Genomic DNA, 25892 nt, shown 5'->3' with positions numbered 1-25892 from the left:
AATGTATTAGAAACTGCCTAGCCTTTCCAGCAAGGTCCCTCCACTGGAAGTCCACCTTTCAGATTTAATTTACCAATGGTTGGCTCTATCCCATATTAGAGGCTGTCAGATTTTATTTTCCTAGGTGTAGGGGTTTTATTATCAAACATTTTTCAGAAAAAGAAAGAAATCATTACTAGACATATTAACAATAGAAAAAAGTTAGTTTGGGGGTCCTTTCCTGCCAAGGCTGGGGTACCAATTACCTTTGTTGGATGTTGTCACCACGTCTTCAGTTGGTTTTAAGCCCGTCAGATACCTTGCAGAAGGGGACTGTATGTTTTAATGTGTTCTGACAGGGTCTTTTTTTTATGGTGGACCTCTGCAAGCAGATAACAAGCCATGAGGCTGTTATGGACCCTTGGTTCCAGCCATAAACACAATTTAGATTCAGACCATTTTCTGCCAGTAGAGCCAACTAAGACTATTAATCAAATGAGAAAGAAAACAAGCATTTGTAGAGCTTTAAACAGATACTGTTCATCTGTTATTTAAAGCATGACGGTATCAGAGTACTGCTCAATGTTTGAAGACCAATTGTACAATATTTAGAATGAACTTTTCTTTAAAAGCAACAACAGTATGAAGTACAGAAGTTAAGTAATTGATGATCGGTCTGGGAGAACATTAAAGGAAAATATCACAGAGCAAAAAGCACTGCCTTTTTCAGCCCTCCAAAGTGCTATGAAAACGTGGGTGCCTGCATAGGTGTTTGCTGAAAAACAACAATAGATGACATCAACCAAATTACGTATTCAGCAAATAACTTCATTGGCATTTCGGGGGGCTTTGTGTAGGCTTTTGCAGCACAGAAGGCAGATGGTGATTATACCGACTTCTGTAAAACTGTACTGAACGTTATATTAACCGGTAATTAGAAAACTCAATTTGATTTCACTTCTATTTTCATAGAGACCATTTTTTGGTGTTCAAAAATATGTATCTTGAAAAGTTCATAAAGCAACATCTCTAGGCTATAGACATGTTAATCTTGGTCTGCTCACATTATTAGGATAAAAAGGCGAGGAAAAAAAATGAACTATTTCATGTATTCTCTCCCTGAACATTTACTGTTACTTGCGTATTTCACAAACTGATCTCCGACTCGAATGCAACAAGAACAAATCACAGAAAGCTAGCCTGTACCCCAAATCTTTGCATTTTTCAGTCAGACATTATTTTTCAATTTTTCCTTTGTGAAGAAATTATTTATCAGACCTGTTCTTATTTAACCTAAGTAAACACAGCAAAGTATTCAATAAAAATACAATAGATCATAAAGGAGATTGCCAGAGTGTTTTTTATTTACCAACTACCAGCTTCCTAACAAAGCATACCTTCCCTTCAAATGCCAACTTTAATTCCAACTTCCTTCCAAGTTGTCTATAAAACAAAGCAATATGCTGCATGATCTTTGAATGCTAAATCTTCTGTAACATGGAGTCCTCAGCTTAAGCCCAAATCCTGCCTCATACAGCACACATGCAGGCTGCTCCGTCCCAGAGCAGCTCTGCTGATTTCAGCAAACTGCTTCCAAGCGAAGCATTTCAGGATCGAGAACTAGAGATGGGAAAATCCCAGGGGTAGGAAATACAATTGTAACATTTTACAATTCTGTTAAATAACAAAAAAATAACAATTCATCATCACAGGAAATACATTTCACATTTACTGTCATTACTCATCCAACTACAATCACGAGAAGAGCAGAGACAACAAAATAATCATTGCACTACTCAAACTGTTAATGGATTATTGTAGTTAGTCTCCTATATACAAACACATGAGAGAAAAGCAAACTTATTGTGAAAGCTGGCAGTCATCCATTCACCTATAACCTTCAACAAATTGCTGACACACAAAATTGCATCACGGCGCATCTGGATGGGGAAGTCCGGACCTCCCGTCATGTTGCTGCTCTCATCACAAAAATCAGATGTAAAAGAGTTTCCACAGTTAAATTGTCATACTGATATGACAAAGTGACACAGAGTGACAAAAGATATCCAGTGGCTCTATAGCTCTTTAAAATATGAAAACAGCATCTTGATCGTTTGATTGCTTTTTCAGATGAATGGTCTAAAAGGTGCAACAATTTAATGAGCCTACAACCAAAAGCTTCTAAAGGGAAAAGTAAAAGAAAACAACAGTTGGTGAACATAAATATGTTTTAAGGAAAAAACCTAAGAAATCAAGAGTATCTAATTCTCAGCCTCTGCATGCAAACTACATTTTTCCCCCTGTGCTTGTTTGTCAGTTAATGTATCCTTTCCCCCTCTCATGTTGATGCATGATCAAATACAAACAGACATGTCTTTGATGCAATATCAATTTCTAAGAATATTGATTAAGCAGAATATTGACTTTTCTCTTTCTCTGCTTACAGGTTTTATTTCCAACTGCAAGTGATAATGGGTTTTCTCATTTTTTTTAATTATTCCTACATAAAGAACAAACCTAAAAATTTTCCTATATTCTTCAAACAGGATCCCATTCTGCAAACCTAACTTAAGCAAGAGCCATTAAACTGCCATAAAATTTAAAGGGAGGCCACGCCTCGGATATGACCCTTTCTCTTTCTACTACAGTTCAGTGCTCCTTGCTTTGATACCTTGTATTTAATTTCTCTCATTAAAATACATGGGAGGAATTATGCACCTATGGATGAGCAGCTTTTCCGTTCCTCCCAAGATATTTTTTTATGAAGGGGAAGAATTAAACATGAAAAATCCGCAGTAGAGTAAATTACAATGTGTTATCAAACAATCCTATCAGTTTTGTAGGAACCTGGTAAAGATTTTGGCCATATACAAACCTAACGTAACTACCACATGGAGACTTCCTCAACAATTTCCCTGACCTCTAGTCAAATTAACCTTTCGTAAAAGTATGTATAAAATATAGCAAAGTTTTCCCGTATATAGCAATTATCACTGTCCAAGAAATAATTGGTAGCTCTCATCATCATCATAGAAGGTGCCAACAAATGACTGGGAACACAATTTTCTTCTTTACCTAAGGCATTAAGGGCCACAGGAGCCTAAAAAGATACCTGCTACTGCAGTCAGCATTTGATTTTACATTAAAAAATGTAGAATAAATTAAGAGAGCAGATCTAAATACATTTGAATGAGCTATGTTCCTTGTGCAAACTGCACATAAAAAAAGAGATCTTGAATTCTAGTTACATGCTGTTTGTAATGCTTTCTTCGTATTTGTATCATCTGATCTTAATGTACTATTCTGTAAGATCCTAACTTGCAGAGACTTCCTACTTTTTATTCTTACGTAATAGACTGGCCAACCAACGGGCTGTCAACATGTTAGTTTTTTCCAAGACAAGCTCAACATCTACGCAACAAGGTCAAATAGCCATCTTCCTATTTTAAATAGGATGGGAATTTTGACAATCCCACTTCCGACGTGCAAAAATATTCCAACACTGAGCTGCACTCTGCTGAAAGCTAAAGTGTGACAGATGCCTTCACAGTAATTGCCTATCAGCCTCTACGTAGCAGCTGAAAACACAATACATCACTTTGATCTCCTCGGCTCTCAAAGTATTCACAATCAAGGAATCTGCATGAAGAATATGAAATATGCAACATTTCCAAAAATTGTCTCGATGGAACATAAATATGATAATGTATATTTTGTTCATACTTCATAAAGCATTTCCAATCCTTTATTATGCATATGAAAGGATATGTTTTAGCTTGCAAAAAATAAACATGAAGGATGCTTTATATTTTAGAGACATGTAGGTTTTCATCGGATAACATAGGTGAAATAATCGTTCAGAAAAGCCTGAATTGCTTTGAGGGGAAGACATTATTACAGAACATGCTTAATTAAGTCCCACTGCTAATTTTGTAAAATGAATACCTTGTTGAATTAGACTACAGGGAAATAAAGCGTGCATACCAGCTCCACGTGCTTAAAACAAAAAGAAAACGCTGAGAAAGGGCTGACTTACATTTTGCAGGTAGGTCATATCCACACGTAATTTTTGCTTGTCCAGTCTCACAGCCACTCAGGTTGCGACATTCAGCAACTAAGCAGGGCCCAGCAGCTCTGTGTATACAGCCATCCACTACAAAAGCAAACCCAGAAACTTTTATTTATTAAAAGCTAGTCTTTATGTTGTCTTCATACAAATATACGGCCACGTAAATTTACTGCTCATTTTTACATTCACAGAGCAGACCTACTGATCTATAGGTAGATATCTAAAGATATACAAACATTTTTTCTGCCAGAATTAGTCAATGTGTTTATCAAAAAAAATAACATTTAGTCAACTTCTGCTAATTGAAAAGAAAACACCTAGAAAAGGTAAAGCAGAATTAAAATTTAAATATTAGAAAAGGGTCTTATTGAAGGGTCTAAGAAGTTCTCACTACAAATTATGAAAACAAATTTGATCCCCAGCTAAATGCCAAACTCTTTTACTACATACCTCTGATACTTCTACAATTATGCAGACCGTTTAATGTCACTGTCCTATTAATGCCTTACACAAAAATTCCAAGAAATAATGCTTACAGATTTGAAATATAAAAAAATACCTTGTTTTGACCTTTTTTCTTTTTTATACTTTTTAAATTTTGCATTATTCATGCAATACTTTGGAGTTAATTAAATAATAATTACTAAAGGTTGCAATTGCAGCTAAGTATGCAAGAAAATTAGTAGAGTGCATAGATCTTATTACCCTCGGGAGCCAGCAAAAGAATAGTAGCAGCAGCAAAGAATGAAAAAAGGCTGCTGGCACAGCACTTCCGCCCTCTCAGCGTGCAGTTAAAGAAATCATTTACTGTAATTATGGCAAAAAGTTTAAGAAAAAGGAAACAAAAAAAATAAGGGAAATACCGTGTGCATGAACATACTAACTACAGTAAGGCCCTAAGTCAGCAGCAATGAAGAAGTTCAACTACAAGAAATAATCATCATATAAACTACAATATCAATTCAAAAAAGGTAAAATAAGCTCAAGTATAAAGACTAAACAAATACTTATAGAGACAAGAAAGGAAGATTCTGTATGCATATCATTCAGTATTTATTTCAGATTCAACCAGTTCAAAGTTACAGCAGTACCCAACAGCATGTTTGAAACAATTAAACCGGAAAAGGTTTGAAAAGCCAAGTGTAGATGGGTTTTCAAGAGATGCACATAATCTCTTCATAGCATAACCTGTGTAGCTTTTTACAGTCTAGCATAGCAAGATTTGGGCAATACAAGGCTTGGCCACTCAGCATACCTACCGACCATTCGCTGCCCACTGGGATGCAGGGAGACCAGGTAACTCCCTCACCCCGAGATGGTTTTTGAAGCTGGAATGGAAACGATGACTGGCCTTTCTGCATTAAGGGCATAGCTGGTTTTGCAAGGTGTTAAGTATTTCCCTGAAGCCACATATTCCCAAGCGGAGGGGCAGATAACATCTTTCTCCGAATGAAGCCTTCTCCTACTAAGTGTTAAAAACTCAGTTGCCTTTTTTGAGGTGTTTTATGCCAGAGTTAGTATTCAGATGACACAGTAAAACTGGATAAGCAGTTCCTTGTAATACTCCATACTCATCCTGGACACAGTGCCACTGATTTTTAAAACATCGTTTTGAAATACTTTATATTAGACAGATAATTACAGAATCATGTGATGTTGCACTTTCAATGAAATTTTCTAAAATTTTCATAGTGAAAAGAATGTGGATGCCAAGCCCGCAGTCATAAGCTCATTGCGCACTGTCTATGCCAAGATGCCAAGTCTTCTTACTCTACCTTAGCTGAACTTTTGGTTTTAACTCACCCAAAATCTCTGCTCAACAGACTCCAAGGTGCTAATGCAAGAATAATATTTTGTAACCTTGAGGGGAAAAAAGAATGCTTGAAATCTATCCTGTGCTCATAATATCCAATTTAATTATTTTAACTTAACTACTAAATGCTTTTCCAAACCAAGCAGGATATGTAAACTAGTATGCGTTGAAACCTCAAGTATGTTTTCGTAAGCACCACCACCACAATCTTTACCAACATTAATATTTCCTGAGACATTAACATAAAAACAGCACTGATGCTTAGGACTAGCACTTTCTGCACGATTCTTTACAGAGGAAGAAGTCTTTCACCTCAGGAGTGACAGGAGCCCTGGAAAGGGCTCAAGTCCATGCAATTATTTCCTTGGCAGCGGATTAATCATTTTCACCCCAAGCTCCTTCTTGTCCCTAGCAAGTAGGCACCCTCCCTTGAGCAGTGTCTGTACAATCATTTGTTCAACTACCCTCTCAACCAACTCATCTGGATAAATCAACCTCTTCTCCCCCAAACTCCATTCATTTTAACCCAAGTCCAGCTCAGAGCACAGTCAAACAACAGAACTCACAAAAAGGAACCACTGACTCTGGCAGGGAAGTAGAAGCACAGATTTATCACCGCTTCTAAATCTGCAATGTATTAACATACCCAATATGTTAACATACCACGTGCCAGATCAGCTGTGACGGCCAACACATAGGCAGTCCCAGCTCCCAATCTATAAAACATCTCATGATGGAAGACGCATGCTCTTAATGCACATGCAGCTAGGATACAGATGGTCTATCACTAGTTTCCTGGAGCTGGCTCCACACAGGTCCATGTCCCGTCTTTATAATCAAAGCAGCTTCCAGAAAGATGAAAACATAATGGGAAAAAAAATCAAATTCTTAACAGAGGAAAATCAATTCTATCATAACCAATTTTGACATATGACAAGCAAAATAGAAGACATCTGTCAAAACCAAACAAGTAGGCGTGTGTACTTCCCTTATAAAGGTGGCATAACAGAAAATGATTGAATATTCCAGACAGGCATAGATGGAAACGTAGGCATTAGCATTTGATATACTTCCCTGACTGATGACATAGAAGAATGAAGTGGGGGGGAAACCACCACCAACCAAAAAAAAAAAAAAAACCCAAAACCCAAACACCACACCACCCACAATTTTCTGAATAACCTCTTTTTTCTACCATACTCTATTAAATACTTGAGCAGAGATGACCTACGTATGCATTTTCCATTTAACACGATAACTCAATAAATCATGCTAGAAATATTCTGTTTCCAATAATAAATACAATCTATAACACAAGTTTGATAATTCTTACAGCAAAAACCCAAGCGGTGAAATATCTTGCCAAATATGAGCATTCTGCATAACATAAAGAAAAAAATTGGCAAAGGTAGAGTAGATTAGCAAATCTAAATGTGATACTTCAGCCTCTGCTAAAACATGTCTTAGCTGTATTAATTCACAAAAACATGGAACGGGCATGCACAAAGCATTTACGTGAGATATTTTGTTTTCTGCAAGTGTGCACTGACTAGTAATGTAAGTGTACAGAGAAGTAAGCATTGTTAACGTGGAAACTTTATGGAAATTACAGATAACAGCAACAACCTCAGGAGGGAAAAGTGATGGCCAAAGATACGTCGTTATTGTTAGTAAGGAGGAAGAGATTTACATGGTAATAACAGCATGCTGCCAAATTACTTTTATAGGAAAGTGAAGACTCTTTGATATACTGGTTTCAGATACTTCGTCTGTATCATCAGTTTGATATATAGATGCTCACCTGTATTTTTCAAAACAGGTTTGGAAAGCGTTAAACCATAACCCACTCTTCCTTCCCTGGAATTTCTTTGTGCAACTGGCTGAAAAAGCCAGGCACTTATGGTCAAATCTGACTTGCGTCATGTGACAGTGAGAAGGAATTATGCATTATTGCTGTTTTTTACAACCAATTAAAAATGTCATTTACTTCGAAGCTACCACTCTGCTTCACAGTATGCCTTTTTTCTACAGGCTGCCTTCCTGTCCAGGTTTATGGAAATCATATATATACTTTGGGTCTTTTCTATACACTAGTGACCTGCCATTTCACAGCTATGGGAAAGATGTGGGAAAATCCCACGGACAAAACTATCACTCATAACTGACAAGAAATCCCATCTCCGGTCTGCATGATGATTAATTGGCATTTCTAAGTACTGGCAACACTTGAAGGTACTAAAGACAGAGCTGCTAACCATCCTCATTGATATTGTGCTTCTTGATCTAAGTTTCACGCTTATAAACCAAGTTATTTCTAAGGATTTTTGACAGCATTAATACTGAATGACTCCTGCCCAGGGCCACCAGCGAGGTGGCGAATGCAGAAGAGAAGAGGATGGTCCCCTCTTCTCTTCTGCATTCCACTCCCAACAAGCAGGCTGCCAGGCTGCCTAATGCTTCCCATGATCTACCTCGAGGTAAAATAAATGCTTTGAAAAAGCATACAACACTTCTGCTTTCAGATGACTGCAAAGACTTAAGCAGGTCGACTTGTCTTTTGAAATATGATCCCGTTATTCACTGCACTGTCACGTATGGAGACCCCATACAAATGGGGTTTCTGTATTTACTGCTTCACCATGGCTTGGCTGGATGAGCATGTGAAAGGGGTTTCTTAGTTTTGAAGTCCTGCATACATGAACTGTATTTTGAAGGCTGAGGAACAGCTCAAGGAGCTTAAGATTTAGCTCTATAATTCAAGTTGTTCATGCTTGCGTAAAGCTATTAAAAGTACTACTCCAACATTTTTTCATTAAAAATAATATTAGCAATCTCATCGCATGCATCTATAAGTTTTAGGAGCCACTAGGGACAGCATTTTGTTCTCCCAACAATCCAGCAGAAGCCTCTAATGAAGAAAAACTCTTCTCAAAGTTACTGCAGCCAATGGTGTTGGTTGCACAAAGAAGTCACCTGAAAATAATTGCTTAAAATACATGGACAAAAACAAGCATCAAAATAAAACTCCTAGGCAAAATGAGAGCGTACTAAAAACAATGTGTTAAACAAAAAATATGTCAATCTTTGACACCATCTTTCTACACTGCACACTAAAGGATGCTAAAAGGTTAAATAATTTCTTATTTAATTTATTGTAAAGAAACTGTATTTGTTCTCCAGAATAAAAGGGTTAAAGTCATATAGTAAAAACTAGCTAATTTACTGATGTACAACATAGAATAAATCTATTTCTTATAGAAAATCTCTTAAAATTGCAAATGAAGCAAAAGCACAGGAAACACAAAATTAAGGGTATCATGGGATGCTGCTTAAAAAAAAAAAATAACCTCAGCAAAACTAGCCTTGCAGCGCAGATGGCAATAAAAAAGGGTAAGGTAATCAAACACCACAGCAAAAAAAAAATACAAATTCCCTCAGGAATAATAAGGCCCAAACTTCTTTGTGACCTTGTGTGCAAGTCTGGATAAATTGAAGTTACAATGTAAACAACATATGCAGATTTATCATGTTATGTTTCAAGAATCTGTATATTCTTTTTCCATAGTAATTCCTGTTCTCTGGTGCTCTTCCAGATTTTTGTTTCTCATTTTCACTAGGAAAATCAGGAGATTTACTTATTTAAGAAAGTTAACTGTGCATGACTTAGGTATGAAACAGTACTGTTCTTCCACATGGTAAATGCCAGGAGTGAGTAAAAACTGAAAAATGTCATTATATCAGATATAGTGCTAGGGACACACAAGAGGAAGCTGTTTCGCCCAGACTGTAGCACACCTCTGGTATACAGGCCCTCAGTCCTTGTGGACCTTTCAAAAATGCCCATTGCAAAGACGGATGTGGAAACCAGGGGAAAAAAAACAAAACACAAAAAATAAAAACAAACACAAAAAGAACCCAAAACCCCAAACACCCCCCAAAAAACCCCACCAAAACCCCACCAAACCAACCAAAAAACCCAAATGACAACCATAAGCAACCTTGTTCTGCAAAGCTGGTAAAGGATCTCTAGGAAGTTCACTGGAATCAAGTGCTGCCAAAGTTGCAACTGCACCTCTGAGACTGATGTCAAGGGGAAATAAATCCTGCCCAGCAAGAGGCAACAGCTGCTGGTCTAATGAACAAAGGTGGGGATCTTAAACAGATTACAACACAGATGCCAGTCAGCTGCCGCTGCTAGAAATGGCAGTTTATATTACGGAGATGGCCTCCGCCATTGGGAAGTTTAATGAACTGAAGATTTTTAATCAATGCACTGGTTTATAGGCCTCCAACATAATTAATTTTAAATACTTAGCATTTATACAGTACTTTCTGGCCAAGATCTCAAGGAGTTTAAAAGCATGATCTGATTTAGCCTTAAAATTCTCCATTTTAAAAGCAAAAAGCACAGATGAACTATTCATTTTGAGATGGCTATTTCACTGAATTAGGTTCATGTTTCATCATAGACAATCTAAATGTATAGTTCCTTAAATATTCTTATTTGTAGAAACTCTTAGTGCCTACACCTGAGTTAAATCTAGACAAAACTGAGAGTGTAAAGTCTTGACGCTTAAGGTACTGACTACCTAATGTGTCAATTCACATTCTCTGTATAGTACCTATCTTTACTTAAGAGTCAACATTTTGAGATTGCACAAGGGGCCTCATTGCAGCCAGAATTAAAATTCTGGGTCCTCCCAGCTCCAACCACTAACCCATGCTGCAGAGTGAGGTTAATGAAAAGTAATAATAAGATGTAATAAAACCATTATTCCAGTGCAAACTGCAAGGAACAACCCTGCTCCTAACAACGGCACGTGTAAGCCTTATTGTGAAGTCATACATGGGAAACTTGTATTTTAGAATATTGTTTAGCTGAAATCCTCCAAATTTAGCATTAAAAACCATCAGTTGTTGCCTGCTATGGTGAAAAGTGCTGGAAATTAAATTTTAAAACCAACTAGTTGTTTTAAGAGAAGGCTGTCCTTCATCTGGATGCTGTTCACATTCAGGCATAACAAAAGCAGCTGAAAGATCCAACATAATCGATGCCCATGCCATAAACTGGCAAAAAGACATATCAAAATAAAGAGGTCAACAATGAATCAAAATAAAGCTCACTTACCCATGGACCTGTTAAATTTTAAGTGCTCTACATTTATTGCACACAACCAATCATTCTTACTTTGACAAAAACACAAAACCATAGTAAACTCGCAAATTTTGGCACATTTTCTGTTTAGTCAAATATCTTGGGATATCAGAAACTCATATTAAAAATATATGAAAAGCCAAGTAAAAGTTGTTGTGTCACATTAGCAATGACAATTGGTAAATTCCTTCCATAAACGACTAAGCAATAAAGAAAGTGTTCATTTTATCTCACGCTTAGGACGTCATCTTTCTTAGTCTCCGAGAGCTCCTCTCCAATTTTGTAGACAGTTATAATGTCAATAGGATTCACACTTTTGTCAGCCCACTCAAGCAGCATAAGGGCTCAGAGAAACATGGGTCTGATAAACCTGTCTGAATGTCACACTTTTGGCAGGAAAAAACAGAACTAGGAAAGGCTCCAATAGTGTTTTTCCAGTTTCTCCCAGTCCAAAATGCTGACATTAAGGCATGTGTGAAGGAACCGTTCACTTCCTTTTAATTGTGTTAGTGTTGAGACACCTGACATACCCCACTCTTCTACAGATGGAAATGAGACAGCTAAGCCTTAAATACCTCACTGCAGCAAGCAGAAAAATTCCATGTTGTTGTTTATTGAGAGGTGATGTGATAAGCTGAAGTCTGGTGAAATTTCAGGCTATTGTATGCTATTAAACCAAACTCAGCTCATGTTCACCTCAGCGGGCTCCCCCAGATTCCCAAACTGACTATTAAGAAGGTGCAAGGTTTTTTTAATGTGGTATCACCCTGAAGAAATGGGTTTGGTGACTCCAAAATCCTTTCCTCAGCCTCCTGGGCAGTCACAGTATTTCATTTCCAGCTAGATACTGCTCAGATTGGAAGGACAAAAAGCCTACATTTCATTGCTAGGATGCCTGCTTTGTCCTGGATTTCTGTTCATGTTAGTGTGCTATTATAACAGGACTATCATTCTTAAAAATAATCAAGAAAACAACTCAGGAGTCATCATAGCCTCTTCTTATGTCCACTAACAGAAAATAAAAAGCATGTGGAACAGATTAAGAATAGGACCTTATGAAAAAAATTACAGCTGCCTCCCTCTGAAAAGGCAGGAACTTGGGAGGGTTAGTTACACTCCACTACCTAGTTTAGGGATACAAAGAGAATTCTATTAGTTAAGCTTTAACCTACCATTTTGGGTTTTGCACCACCTTCAACTTAAATGATGTGAATGTTTAGGGAGATGACATCAGAACTTTTTTGTTCCCACTTTCACAGCCCTTTGCAAATTAGGCTCTGCTTAACACTAATTTCTAATTCCACACAGAAAAGTCGATGCCCACCTTCACCCAGACCAAGATGCCAGCCTCCTTCAGCCCCTCACTTGTTTCTTTTTTCAAACGAGCACCTTTGTGCTTCCCCCCTCAAGCACAGAAGAAACTCGCAGTAAATATCCACATTATTGTTTTTAAAATCTCGCTGAAACTCTCTTTTGCCACGGTGGCTATTAAGCTATTGATGACATTAGGGTAGTACCATCATATCCGTCTCTGTCTAGTGCATAGAACCACACAGTCTATTTTTCCTCCTGCACTGTTTGGAAACATTAAGTTAAATTCTGAGAAACAGTAAAGAAACAAGTATCTAAAAAGATAAAAAACATGCCTGAAAGGCAATGAAACTCAGATTTGATTAAAAAAAGTTATTTACTAATGTTCTGATGCTGTGTGTAAATGAAATAACACAGAAATGGACAAACTGGTAAGACTCACTGTCCATCTGTCTCAGCAACCTATCTCACATGATGGCCAAAGGCAAATGCTTAAAAGAAGAGGGCAAGATCAGAGAGAGAAATTACCAGTGCTTCCACAGAATATTCTTCCAGCCCTTCGGTACTGGCAACTCACAAGCCTGAGCAAGATGTCTTTTCTGTATCACTCTGGACATGCTTTTTTCTTGGTTTTTTTGTGAGCATTTTGTGAGCATCTCAGACTCATACAAGCATTTGGATTTGTATCTTCCAATTTTATGTAGTCCTCTGTGTAATGTGGACAGCACCATTAGCAAGGAAATAAATACTGCAGGTTTTCCTGAGTAAAAGCATGCTGCTAACCTAGAAGAAGAGAATGAAAACAGAAAAACTACTGCCAAGTCTTTATAGAAGTTTTTTGTTTGCTTTTTTCCCCATTTACAGCACACACAGACAAGCACTTTGTCTCTGTTTTTCGATAACTATTTTTCTTTGGGTTTTTTGTAATACATCTTTTCCTTCTCTGTAGGTTTCAGCATTTCAGGGCTCCGCGTGAAAAGACAGGAGACTGCAATGGCATGCTCCATTACTTGCAAGCATTTCAAAAATACTAAGTGCATGGGCCAGCCATGGCAGATGAATTGTATTAAGCCAGCATAGGTATTTGCATATTTGGAGTACAGTTATTAAGCAGTCATCACACAGTGATTATACAAATTTATTCACTATGATCAGCTAGCAGTTGTCAGGCACAGGTCAAGGATTTAGACAGAGCAGGCTACCAAGTAATAATTGTAAAATGACTGTGTAAAAGGGAGCCTTATAACTGTGGTGCATCCTCACAGCCCAACCGGCTGTTGGCTTGTCATTCCTAAGAGTTTTAAAGGTATACTGAAAAAATTAAAAAAAGTTGAAAGTTAACCACTTTCTCCCCACTGAAATGCAAGGAGATGTGATCTAAGACCTTCTCTTCACAGAGAACATGGAAGCAAAGGTGTTCTCACAGAGGTCTTTGCGGATTTGAAGCCTGAAGGCTTCTGTAGCAAAATATGACTTCTAACTAAATATAACTAAACCAGGGAGAATGTGATGTTTCTCTTTAGCTATAGGGTGCACCAAGCACCAGAACACTATACATCACTGCTAGAATAAAAGAATACATTAAAGCTTTTGAGAAAAGCTGGGAGAAGACACTGAGCCTGAGCCAGATGAAGGAGGTATGTGATGCAAAGTGAGTAGCTCCACTTCCCTTAAAAATCTTGCAGAAGAAAGATGGGCAGGTCTGCCAAGAAAAAGTTTTCGTAACTTATAAATTCAAATATTACATTCTAAACACTTTTTATGAGCAATTTGTTAGTTTTTTTTTTTATTTTCAAGAGTCATCTCCTCCCTTCCCCTCTAACCCATACGGGTTTAGCTTGACTATGCGACAGCACTGAATCTTCATGCAGGTTTAAGTGATGCATTATCTATGAGAGAGAGAAGATGAAGAAAGTAACAGAGGAAAGGTTAGTTACAGAAGCAAAATACATCCAGTTCTGGGCATACTTCAAAAGGGACTTAAGAAAACACAGGGATTGTAGGAACTCTGAATTAGGGCAGCAGCTGGAATGTACAAAGGAGTAGGACTAAGTATCAACAGGGAGATATTCTCTTGCTTGCAGTAAGGCTTAACAGGCTACAGGAATACTAGGAGTTATTTACTGAGTAGCGGCTGGTTTTCTTATTTCCTGGACCATTTTCACTTGTGCTAATTTACTTTTATCGTGAACCACTGAAGGGAGAAAACTTGGTTGAGATACTTCTCAGTCTGCAATCACAGAAACATCCTCTCAATTTGGAGTGCTGTTTCAAGCCAGATTAATTAACAGTATTAATTATACAAAAATTGCCTTGCAATAGGTAAATCCAATTGAACACATTACAATGTATTCAAATGGAATAAATACAAGGGAAGAAAAAGGTAAACACGACATTAACCGGAAAATGATGTATGCACAAGGTTCTTTCAGACAGTGTTTTAACACAAGCCTGAGAACTAATTACCCGCAAGACGTCTCAAATATTCTTTCCTTTTGTTGAGAGGCTATGACAAATCATATGTGCAACACATCTAAGACAAATGCTTGCCAAAAGATAACTTAAGAGATCTAGGACACAATCAACATGCAGCAACGTTGAAATATCACATGTCTTCCAGCAGCATGCAAAAACATCACATACGCTAAGTACAATTTCCCCTATAAAAACAGTATCATATCCTGATACAGATTCATACCGCAAATCAAATCAGAAGAAAAACTATTTACTCTCACTAATATGTCAGATTGCATTGCAGAATCTGACAAACCTGTGAAAATATTAGAGGCATCGGCACAACCTTCACAGATAATTAACTGTATAAGGAGTAAAGGGGGGCAAGCTGCCATCATCAGATCCTACGCTCCATTTACACTCCTGGACAAATTGTCTCTGACAGTAAAGTTCTGTTTCCAAGGTAAATGCAAAAGCATTATACTAACCTAAGATTGTCAGATATATTCATAATGATCAAGTGGAATTTAAGTGACTGCATAACCATGAACAAAAAGAAAAGGAATAAAAACTCTCGAGTGTTTGTTTATTTATTTAACACCAGAAATGAAAAGAAGACAACAGAAAGAGTGTTAGATTAAAAAAATGCCTTCCACATTGCCCATTGTAGTTGGGTTTTTTTGCAGTGTAATCACTTTGGACAAAAATAATTTAAAAAAAGGAGGAGGACAAAAAGCCTGATAATAGCAAGTGACCTTTAGAGTTAATGGAAGACTCTGAATCCAATAGTTGCACTGGGAGCTTCTCTGAGCTGTTCACTACCCAGCCCTCCACAGGGCTGTGCCCCAACTGCCTGTTTAATCAAGTCCCACACAAGATTTTTTAAGCTACAAGAAAGGTAAGCCTGTAATTAATGAACTTATTACTTCTCTGAGCTGGCTGCAACCCTCCTTATGCTCCATGAGTTGTGGGAAGGGAAATTAAAGTACTAAGCACAGCTTAAAATTACTATCTAATAGTTTTCAAGTAAGAAACAAGATATCCCACTCGATGGCTATATTTACCAGTTCAGTAATTCTGGTAATTCCCTCCCAAATAACTTAATGTTTGTCCTAAAACACTATCAAAAGAGAGATAAGGAACAGAAGAACTAAAGAGCTGGTTAATCTGTGCAGCATCATTATGTATTATTTAGTTTAATATCTTCTTGTAGTAAATACAAAATCATAATGTGCCATTTTCTTCAAGAGAACATTGTAGTAAATTTGGCATTGCAACAGAACCATTAAAGTATAATAGTGTACACAGAAAAATTCTACTGATTAGCAAGCAAAAATATGTAATTATAGCCACAGTGTGGGACTCAGTTGGCTGGTGTTTTATTGCATACTGCGTTGTAAGACTACTTTGCTGCCAAAACTAATGAGGAAAATACTGAGTTGTTACTTCCAGTTGTACTAGAGGTTTTTGTCTTGATTTTATTGACATTTATAAAGTGATCATCACATGTAACAAATAAGCCACAGTGCCAACACTGTGAGCTGCAGTCTACAGTAATTAATGAGTAAACAGCATCAATTCCATAGCAATGTTCCATGGATACTTAATGTATTAACTGAATTTTAAGAGGCAATTCTGAACAACGATTTACCCAAAACATCTCGTTCTCCGCAGTTTGAGCAGTATTAACGAAATAAGACAAGAACACTAAGACATGACTTTAAAAGGAAAAAGCAGCTCAACATTAGCCCATAAAAGCTGCAGTAAACATATTCAAATGTGCATATGTCCAATATGTAAAAATACAGTTTTTAAAGAAAACACATATGAACATAAGTAGAAAGGCTGAACAATATATATCCTATGATATTTGGTATTATACTTAAGCCTCCAGATTTTCCTTTCCAGTTTTCATTAGAAGTGGGGGGTGGAGGGGTGAGGTATATTTCGAGCATTGTACAAAAAGATGGAAAGTTCCAGTTTAAAAAGCTTGCAGAGAAATAAAAATAACAAACAGTTAATATGTTTCTGAAAAGTTACATTAGAACCTTTAAGCCAGACTCATTAAATTTACTGGGTTTTTAACCGTACATGGTTCATATCTAAAATGCAGCCTGATACCATTCGAAAGACGTAATTATTCTAATATGCCAAAGAATAAAGTGAGAGGACATGGAACGCTGGCTGAAGATACTGAAGCTCCACAGACTGTACCAGTGACGGACCCAGGGCATAAATTCCACTTCCAAATCAGCATCCTTTCCAGAAACATTTACAGAACAGAATCTTTACCCATATTAAAAAAAAAAACACACAAAAAAACCCAAAACCCAACAACAGCTTATGCCAACGGTGTGAAATGCAAAACAAATTTCAACATAATTCTTAATATTACTCCCCTCACTGTCAGTACACTTTAAAAGTAAACTTTTAAAAATAGTTTACCTGCTTACTTCCATATTATTCAAAGGCTAGCAAATAGGAAGTCGTACACAGGAATATGAAAAGAAACTACGGTGAATTTGGCAAGGAAGCCTGGAGAGACATTGTGAACTGCCGTCTATCCAAAAGGTGTATTAAGCCCCATCTACATTTTTCTATTAAAATTCAGCACTTTGGGTACATCTTCATTAGCAAATACAGAGGACCAATAAGAGCACATCTGTGGAGTAAAACAACTTGTGTTGAGAACCTGCAGTATAAACACTATACACATTTCAGGGGATTTTTGGTGGTGGGAATGGAGGTTTTCTGTTTGTTTGGTTTCTTATTTATTTTTTTGGGGGGGTAGTTCTTGTCTGGTCCACAGACTGAACGTCAGTTTTCTGATGGAATGCATTAGAGACACATCCATCCTCCAGTCTAGTTTTACTCAAAAGAAAGCTAGCTCATGTGCTCCGAGATACCTGATGATGCTAAATACCAAAGCAGTGAGGAGAGTCGGGGGATTTCCTTCAAAAGCACATTTGAGGCCCCAACTATAAACAACAAGGTAAATGCACCCTTAAAGTATTGTTTTAGTTCAAATTTATTTGAATTTTGGGGGATTTTTAGCAATGCCCGAGTTAGTGTACCTTCAAATAAAGGGCAAAAGCCCCCATTCTCACACCCAAGTAAAACAAATTTTTGCATTATATGAGGGCAGCAGTTTTGTTACTGAGCCCTAACAACCTGTATGAATCAAAGTTCAAAAGATCAAAGTAACAATTCACATCAAACTCAAACTCTGCACCAGCCACACACAGAAGTCAGCACGATAGGATAAGGTTTTAGTTGTAAACAGGCACTAACAAACAACTGAGCAATGGCAGAACAAAAACATTCAGCAGTCACCCTAGGGTACAAGCATAAACAAGCCTTGTCTTAGAATGACTAATACGTTCTGCTTGCACTGGTGGTGTTAAGGATGAAGTGTCGGGAAGCAACAAGACTGAGGGAATGATGGAGAACCTTGTTCAGAGCATTGAGATGATTGACACAAATAATCTAATGCTGTAGTTCTAGTTACTTCTGATGGGAAGATGATCGAGAAAGTAATCTCCCCCTGCCTTCACAATATTATACATAAAATTTCACACAGCTAAGTACTTGTGAAATACACATCTCAGTTCAAACTGAATAAGCAAAACGCATGAACGTGCTGGTGAAACATTTTATAAGACAGTCTCCAGAAGACCTATGGTTAACATGCAATCCCACAGTGCAAATATTTCACATGTTTCAGTATTACCAGTATCACACTGTAAAGACAAGCTTGTCACGGTTCTATGGAAAGATGATGCCTTTCACTCCAATAAACAGACATCTTAGATTCACTAGCTTTAATAGTATTAACATGTTTTATTTTCAGCATATATCCTTTCATAGAATCGGAGAATAACGCAGGCTGGATTGGACCATGGAGGTTATCCAGTCCAACCTCCTGTTCAATTTTCCTTTACAAAACAAAAGCATGGTTGAAGCAGATCTGCCTTCCACCCTTCTGAAGTGATGAAAATCTATGGAAAAAGTTGAGAAGCTGCTCTACCATCTAAAATCTTTTTATTGTTATTATTTTTACTAATTATGTTTATGCTCCAGGGTAAAACAACACCCAACACCTACATGTTATTGAAAATAAATGTTTTTCAATTATTAAGATGGAAGACTGAAAGCTAAACAATAACTGGCACAAAAGGCTCACTCAAAAACAGTCCCAAGATGACACCTATTCAGTTTGGCCAGGCACCTATTTGTGGTGATAGCAAGAACCACAAAAAATAGGTGTAGCTAAAGTATTAAGGAGGATGAAAGGTCTAAGCTGACAGCAAATACAAACCAGATCTGAATACTCCCATCCGACCTCCACTTGTGGAGGCCAGACTATTATTTGTTATCTGAGGACTGAGGTATGCACAACATGGGCAGGCACTACAGGCAGAGGGATGAGTGCAAAGATCCTTTATGAAGGACAATCTAAAGCCTCAGATCTCTATATGTAGCATTATGTGACTTAGAAAAGAAAGGGCTGACTTTAACACAGCTTTCAGCGGAGAACTGGGGTTCTGATTTCTTTTTCTCACATCCAGATTATTTTTCTTAATTTTGCTCTTCCTTTTCAACAAGAACAAAGATTTTATAACTACCTCTTCTAATTAGAAGGCCAACTTCCTGATCTATTGACCTATTGCACAATATGATTTTAATTAGTTCACACTGGCATGCAATGCCTGGAGTTTAAGTATTGTTTTGTCTGAACAAATCTATTTGCCCATTGAAAGCATTTACATAAACAACCCAACAAAAATGTTTTTAAAAGCATTTTCGTACAAAATCCAGTGGGATATAGTTGAATACTGGCCCGACTGTCGTAAAAGGGTGAGAGTGACATTCACGACGTTCTGAAAGGCAGTTTTCTCTATTGAATCACACTTTCTACTTGATTTTTTTGTGTAAAATTAATAGGGTTGTTTTTTTCAAGTACCAATATATTGTTCCTTCTCCATTAATGCCTTATGTCATGTCAGCACAGATACAGATATTACAAGAATACTTGTTTTGAATAGAAATCTCATTGAGCAATGTTTTACAGACCAGACATAATTTGAATGCAATAGTTTTTATCACATCAAAACAACTCCTCAAGGCTTTACACAGCTTTTTTATTAGAGGATTTTATGCATTTCACAAAGGAAATGGACACCAAATAGGAAAATGCAGAGGGGGAAACTGAGGGTAAAGTGAGGTGCAGTATTTTCAATACCTTCCAGACCTTCCCTGCATGTCCAGAAAGCCCCACGGCTCTGGTCTCCCTTCACTTACTCTATACTAGGTTCTTCCACGCCTCCAACCTGGACCTTTTCAGTTTGCTGGCAGGATAAAAGCCACACGTGCTAGACTGAATCTGATGTGGCCAAATCTATAACAGCTGAATCTCCCTGGATTCCCCCCTTTTAAGAGAGGCTTTAGCTTCTCTCTGGACATCAGTTTTCAGAAATGTGCAGAAACCCACTTGTTTTGAAACTTGCAACCCTCTGTCAAACACATCTGCAAACAACCAGTAGATTAAATAACATGTTGGGAATTAATTAATAGTAGGCAAGAGACAGCACAAGGAAACCAGAATAAGAGTGTTTCAAAATCTGCAGCCTGCTCATATAGGATGGGGCATAAACAAAGCACAAACGGATACTATCACATATTTCCTTTCCAGTTTGACAAGAAATCCCTGACAAAACTGTCTTTGGCTTCAAGAAGCCCCAGGTTTCACTACAACAATCTGCCCATCTGTGAATGAGTAAGTGAAGTGCGTGCACCTGTGGTCACAACATTTATGAAATACAGCAAAGATCACGGACGCGACTGACAAGATGACTCAGTGAATGAACATCATGGTTTGAACTTCCACCTCTAGCACTTATTGGTGGAATATTGACCGAGAAGTCATTCAGTCTGAACATTTTCTCATGTTCAGCAGATTCCCTATCAAATATGAGATGAGCTAGTGTTGCAAGCCTACTTGAAAGCAACAAAATAGCTCCACGAGACAGCATTTGCACTTTGTTTAGATGCCATAGAGTTGATCATTGTGAAACTAATAATGTTCTCTTGATACTTCAAGTAGATACCCCAGGAAAGCACAGAAGAAAAAGGGAAAAGAAAAAAAGTTTAGATAGCCATGTTCAATCTTTCCCTTCTATTATGCATAAACCTGCAGGTTTTAAAGGAGAAAGCAATTATTAGGGGTTCTCGGAGAAACCTGGTCTAATTAAGTTTTAATTCCCACAGATCAGGAGGTATACTTCTCCCCTGCAAACACAGAGCCACATTTTAGCAGCATTTCCCAAAAAGACAACGTTCTTTGGAAACTCCACAATCAATTTAGTCCAAAATTTGGCACCATCTGTATATCATAACAGGCCTTTGTGACTCAGGAGTCCAGCCAGCCTGCTCGTCTATAGGACTCCAGGTAGTCACCTTGGCCAGAGATGCCTCCAGAATCTGGTGAGGAATTAAAAATCACTGCAGAATAACTCCAAAAAAGCCCCTTTCTTCCTCTAAAAACCTGTTTCTGCATACTGGCCTCGGGATATGCTTAAACTTAAACTGATGTAGAAGTACCTTAACAGCAAAATTATATTACCCAGGGATTGATCACTTCAAAACCAACAACAAAACAGCAGAACAAGTCAGAGGGACTGCAGTAGGAGGAAGGAAGAAGAGTAGAGACTCGTATCTAAAGCTTTTCATAGAGGATAAATGCTAGGATGAGCCAGAAGACCCAACAGTCAGTGTCAATATTCTCATTTCCATCAATATATTCCTAAATTAATCTCAAGAACAAAATAAACTGTTCCCCTGATGCAGCAAACAATAAGGAGAAGAACTTCTTGCAATACGCAAAACTCCTTGAGTCAGATGAAAACTTCGCCCACGTTGCCCTCAGTCCAGCATACTCTTTAATGGCACTTCCTAAACATATTCTGGTCTTGAGCTTTGTGAAAGAGTTAAAATCGAAGCATTACTAAAACACACTCAAAAATAATGTCTGCGCAGGGCAGAGTCATCACTACAGTCAATTAGCTATTCATGGCTCTGCTCCCATTTCTGCTGCAGTAGGTGTGATTGTTGTACTTGCTGTTTCCCCAATTCTTGCGCTCCATTTAGTTACACTGGTCTAGATACCACTTCACTACACATCAAAACAAAACCCGCTCCAAAGCGAAGCAGAAGTGGATTTACAATGTACAAAACAAGGCATAATTTTTCAAAAGCCCCAAAACTGGATGCAATACCACATGGTACACTGCAGGGGGTAAATGGGGATATCTGAAAGGTCTCTTCAAATTGAGGATTTTGTGAGCATTCTCTCCCGAATGCTGAGACACTTGGGTGAATGCACAAAAGCACTGCGCTAACTGCAGCATATACTTTTCCTTGGCACAGGTATGGGAGAAGAACAATTAAGCTTTTGTCAAACATATCCTTTTTCCAAAAAACAAACAAATTGTTCCCAAATACCTGTGCTGCCAGTGTCTCTCCATATACAGTTATATAGTCTTTCTTAAAAGACTAATAACAGTCAAAAGGCATTGTTAAATAACCAAATGTGTTTTCTCTATGTTACTTTCGATTTTTCAACATTAGCACATAAATTGACAGTTATTAAGCAAATGATAAATGTTATCTGTTCATACAAAGAGTGCTTTAGTGAATCAAAACCATTAACAGTTCCCAAGAGCATAAATGTAATTCTTTTATAATACTGAAAGGCAAAGCTACAAAAAGAAAAAAAAAGATGTGTAGATGTTATTACACTCAGGAACATATGCAGAGATTCCCCAGAAGAGGAGAGGAACATAGCTGACCTAAGACAGTACAGCTTAAAAATCATTGTAAAAGGAATTTAATGTGTGTAAGATTACAAAACATGAAATTTGATTTCTTTTCCTTATGCCTCAGAGCTTCTGTTATGCTTCTAGTTCATTTTACCAAGCCGAAGAAATACTACAAAATTTAAGCACAAACCTACCCTTGTACAATTTTTTTGCTACACAATAAAATAAATAACCTTTAAAAGTTATTTCTGTTCAAATAGCCTTAATTCAACTGAGAAGATTCAGAAACACTGCAGAAAGTGAAGGGACAGATTTTGAAAATTCTTCCAGGACAGGTAATGGTGACAAGTAATTGAAGTTACAGTCCAGAAGATGTCCCACACCCCCCGTCTTTTCAAACATGGTATTACGGTGTTACTCTGATGTCTGCCAGGGCAAGAAATTAGAAATATGCTGTGAAAGAATCAGCATTGCTTTTCCGCTTGGAGAAAAGCATATCTCCTCCTAGCTATCCCTTGCCCTTCAGATGACTTCCTGACCTATCAACACCAAAGTTTACAAAATACCCATCAACAAAAATCAGCAAAGCCAAAGAGAAAACCCTTTCTGTTGGTTTTGCTGTCACACCTTTGATGCAAATAAGTGATATGAGGTCTCAGACTGTAAAGTGAATATCCTACAAGAGAGTTAGGATATGGTTTTCCCTAAGAAAGGGAACAGAGGTACTTCTGGATAATGAGACAGGAAATGTGTAAATCCCATTCCACTTTCTCGTTTAGAGAGTTTAATAAAGCAGCACTGTATTGTGGCACACCAATATATTTTGGCAGCATTTGGAAAGATAGCACCTCCTGAGCTGTGAGTACCGTATTTTACAGCACCCTGTCAGGTTAGATAAAAGCTGTCTGCAACTTTTATATTTTTCCTAGACAGAAGAGTTACACAATATTGCCAAGAAGCTTTAGAGCCATGCACGCTAGCCTATCACTACTGCCAAACAATTTTTTAAAATTATATTTCCCCTCTGTCTAAAAGGCACACTGGCAACTCTACAAACATTCAAGAAAGCACCATATTCTCCAGCTACTCTGCAACACGCATTGAGACAGGGCCTTAGAGAGCCTGACTTCGGAGACCAAAGTCTGACAAATTCAACTATTTATAAAACAACCTTCCTATGAAATGATTTTTCTTTTTTTTTTTTTTTTCAGTTTCACATTTAGAGAATAAGCATTCTTTAAAAATTAAGTTCTCTCCTCCAAAACTAGCCCTAAAGGAATAAGGCACAAAGTAAAAGGAATAGGGAAAATAAAGAAATAGGAGCATGCAGTAAATATGTCAATTATTTTAGCATGTTAAATATGAATAGAGAGGAGAGAAACTTCAGTTAATAGCAGCCTGATTATTCCAGTAGGGCCACTTAGTAGTAGTGATGGAAAGATAACACTCGCTTAACTAATGTTTGTAAAGTACTTTACATTCCTTGGATAGAAGAACTACAGATACGCAAAGTTATCATCATCATTACACTGGCTGCTGCTATGACTTTTGTAAATAATTAAAGGCTGTGGCATTACTCCTAGTAAGCATATCATAATATAACATCTGGGGGGTGGGAGGAACAGGCATGACCAATTCCTCCATCCTATATTTTATGCATGAGGAGTGATACTTCATCGTGTGGTCAGAGCATGACCGCCAAGAGGGATAGCTTGTAGCTGGTAATGTTTCCTGGAGAGACTGCGGAGTTCCTTTTGTTAAGACAATACACGATCAATAACCTCGAGAGGTAAGCTGCAATAATACGGGTCGAATTTCAAAGCAGTCTTTCTTTTAAGGAAATTTGTTTTGTTTACTTTGTTGGAAGCTCTTAAAAAACATCTTCCAGTCCAGTGCTCGATACCTTCAGGGCACAATTACTCCTCTACCAGAAGCATTAATTAATTTTAATTACTCCTTCTGACAAATATTTTGTACAGAGTGTAACGTAGGTATGTTTTATTAACGATCGAGGATTTTAAGTTTTTTACATTAGGAAAAACCCCCATTTTATTATTCTAACAACAATAATTAAAGTAGGAAAGCTATAAAACATGCAACACAAAACGCATAAAATTCTGACTTTCAAACTAGGGAGGCAACTTTCCGAAACTCTTTTTTCAGACCACTTACAGTAAATACAAGTTAGATTGACTTGTTTCTGCCCAGATGATTTTTGCTATTCATCTATCAGATACCGGGCAACAGTAGCATACAGTAGCAATAGCTAATGGTGCAGTGAAGATGGAAAGGCATGAAGTAAGAATAAGGCTATTCCAGCACAGAGAAGAGACACAGAGAAGTTATGAGACACTTAAGTTATGAGAGATTGGCATTATTTTCAATGGTGAGGTGATTCATTAAATGATCTTGGGCAGACATGTCTGTCAATACTGGAACAAAGCTACATACAAAAACATAATTTTAATTAAGGTCTTAGAAGATGTAACCAGTGAGTTAACTGGCATTAAATCACGCACAAAGATTGTTCTTACTTCATCTGACGTGTGTGTTTTCTTCCAGACATTCATCTCACAGGAGGAACGCTAAACGCAATGATAAAATGTTTTCTGTCTTTCTGTGTAGGAAAAGATTACCAGCAAGTGAGGGATTAACTTCCACTGGATAATCATTGCACAGTTGCTAATTTGATATAGTACACATGTGGTTGTATTCCAATTAAATATATATTTAATTCATCTAGAAATTCTAATATCAAGATGCTGCTTTAAAACATCTAAAAACATGCATGCCATGAAAATGGGAAAACACCACCAAAAAAGCACCTTGTTAATTGTATCACAATCTGAAGTTAATTAAGTTGGTGACACTCAGTGTGTCAAAAAGCATCTCTTTGTGCCTAATGTGACCTTAAGCCATGGCTGGGATTGAAGGAGAAATACTAACAGGAAAAGAGAACGATCTCCACTGCATGCCACAACACCGCAGAAAACTGGTTTTATTCCACAACCCAGAAGCAAGAAGGGAAGCAAACTGAAATCTGCTATACAGCAATCAGAAATATTGGTGAGAAGAAACCTCTGGAGGTCCTGTAGTCCAGCCCCTCACTCAGGGCAGGACAATCTCCAAATCTCCAGACACCAGCCCTGGTCAATCTATGCATATGACATTTCAGGTGTCTGGAAGGGAGCTGGTTATAAAACCACTGTTTCAGAAGAACGCAGCTCCTGTCGTCTCATTGCTGTTTCTCTGTCTTATTTCATGTCAGAGGTATCTGCACGGTGAGCTCTCGCA

General features: G+C 37.6%; 1 protein-coding gene across 3 annotated transcripts in view; it reads right to left on the bottom strand.

Annotated features, from left to right (window-relative positions):
- MACROD2 (mono-ADP ribosylhydrolase 2) overlaps positions 1–25892 on the bottom strand; it is an 893688-nt gene that overhangs the window by 618676 nt on the left and 249120 nt on the right. For all 3 annotated transcript variants that reach the window (XM_087774714.1, XM_087774715.1, XM_087774713.1), the window contains exon 5: positions 4016–4132. In XM_087774714.1, coding sequence (XP_087630840.1) covers positions 4016–4132 — 117 coding nt within the window. The remainder of the gene's footprint in view (positions 1–4015; positions 4133–25892) is intronic.

This window comes from Nipponia nippon, unplaced genomic scaffold (assembly GCF_047370975.1).
Source record: "Nipponia nippon isolate SJK-2023a ecotype South Korea unplaced genomic scaffold, ASM4737097v1 scaffold_4, whole genome shotgun sequence".
NCBI classification, from domain to species: Eukaryota; Metazoa; Chordata; class Aves; order Pelecaniformes; family Threskiornithidae; genus Nipponia; species Nipponia nippon.
Note: the sequence above shows the minus strand (reverse complement) of the source record. Positions and strands in the feature narration are given on the sequence as shown.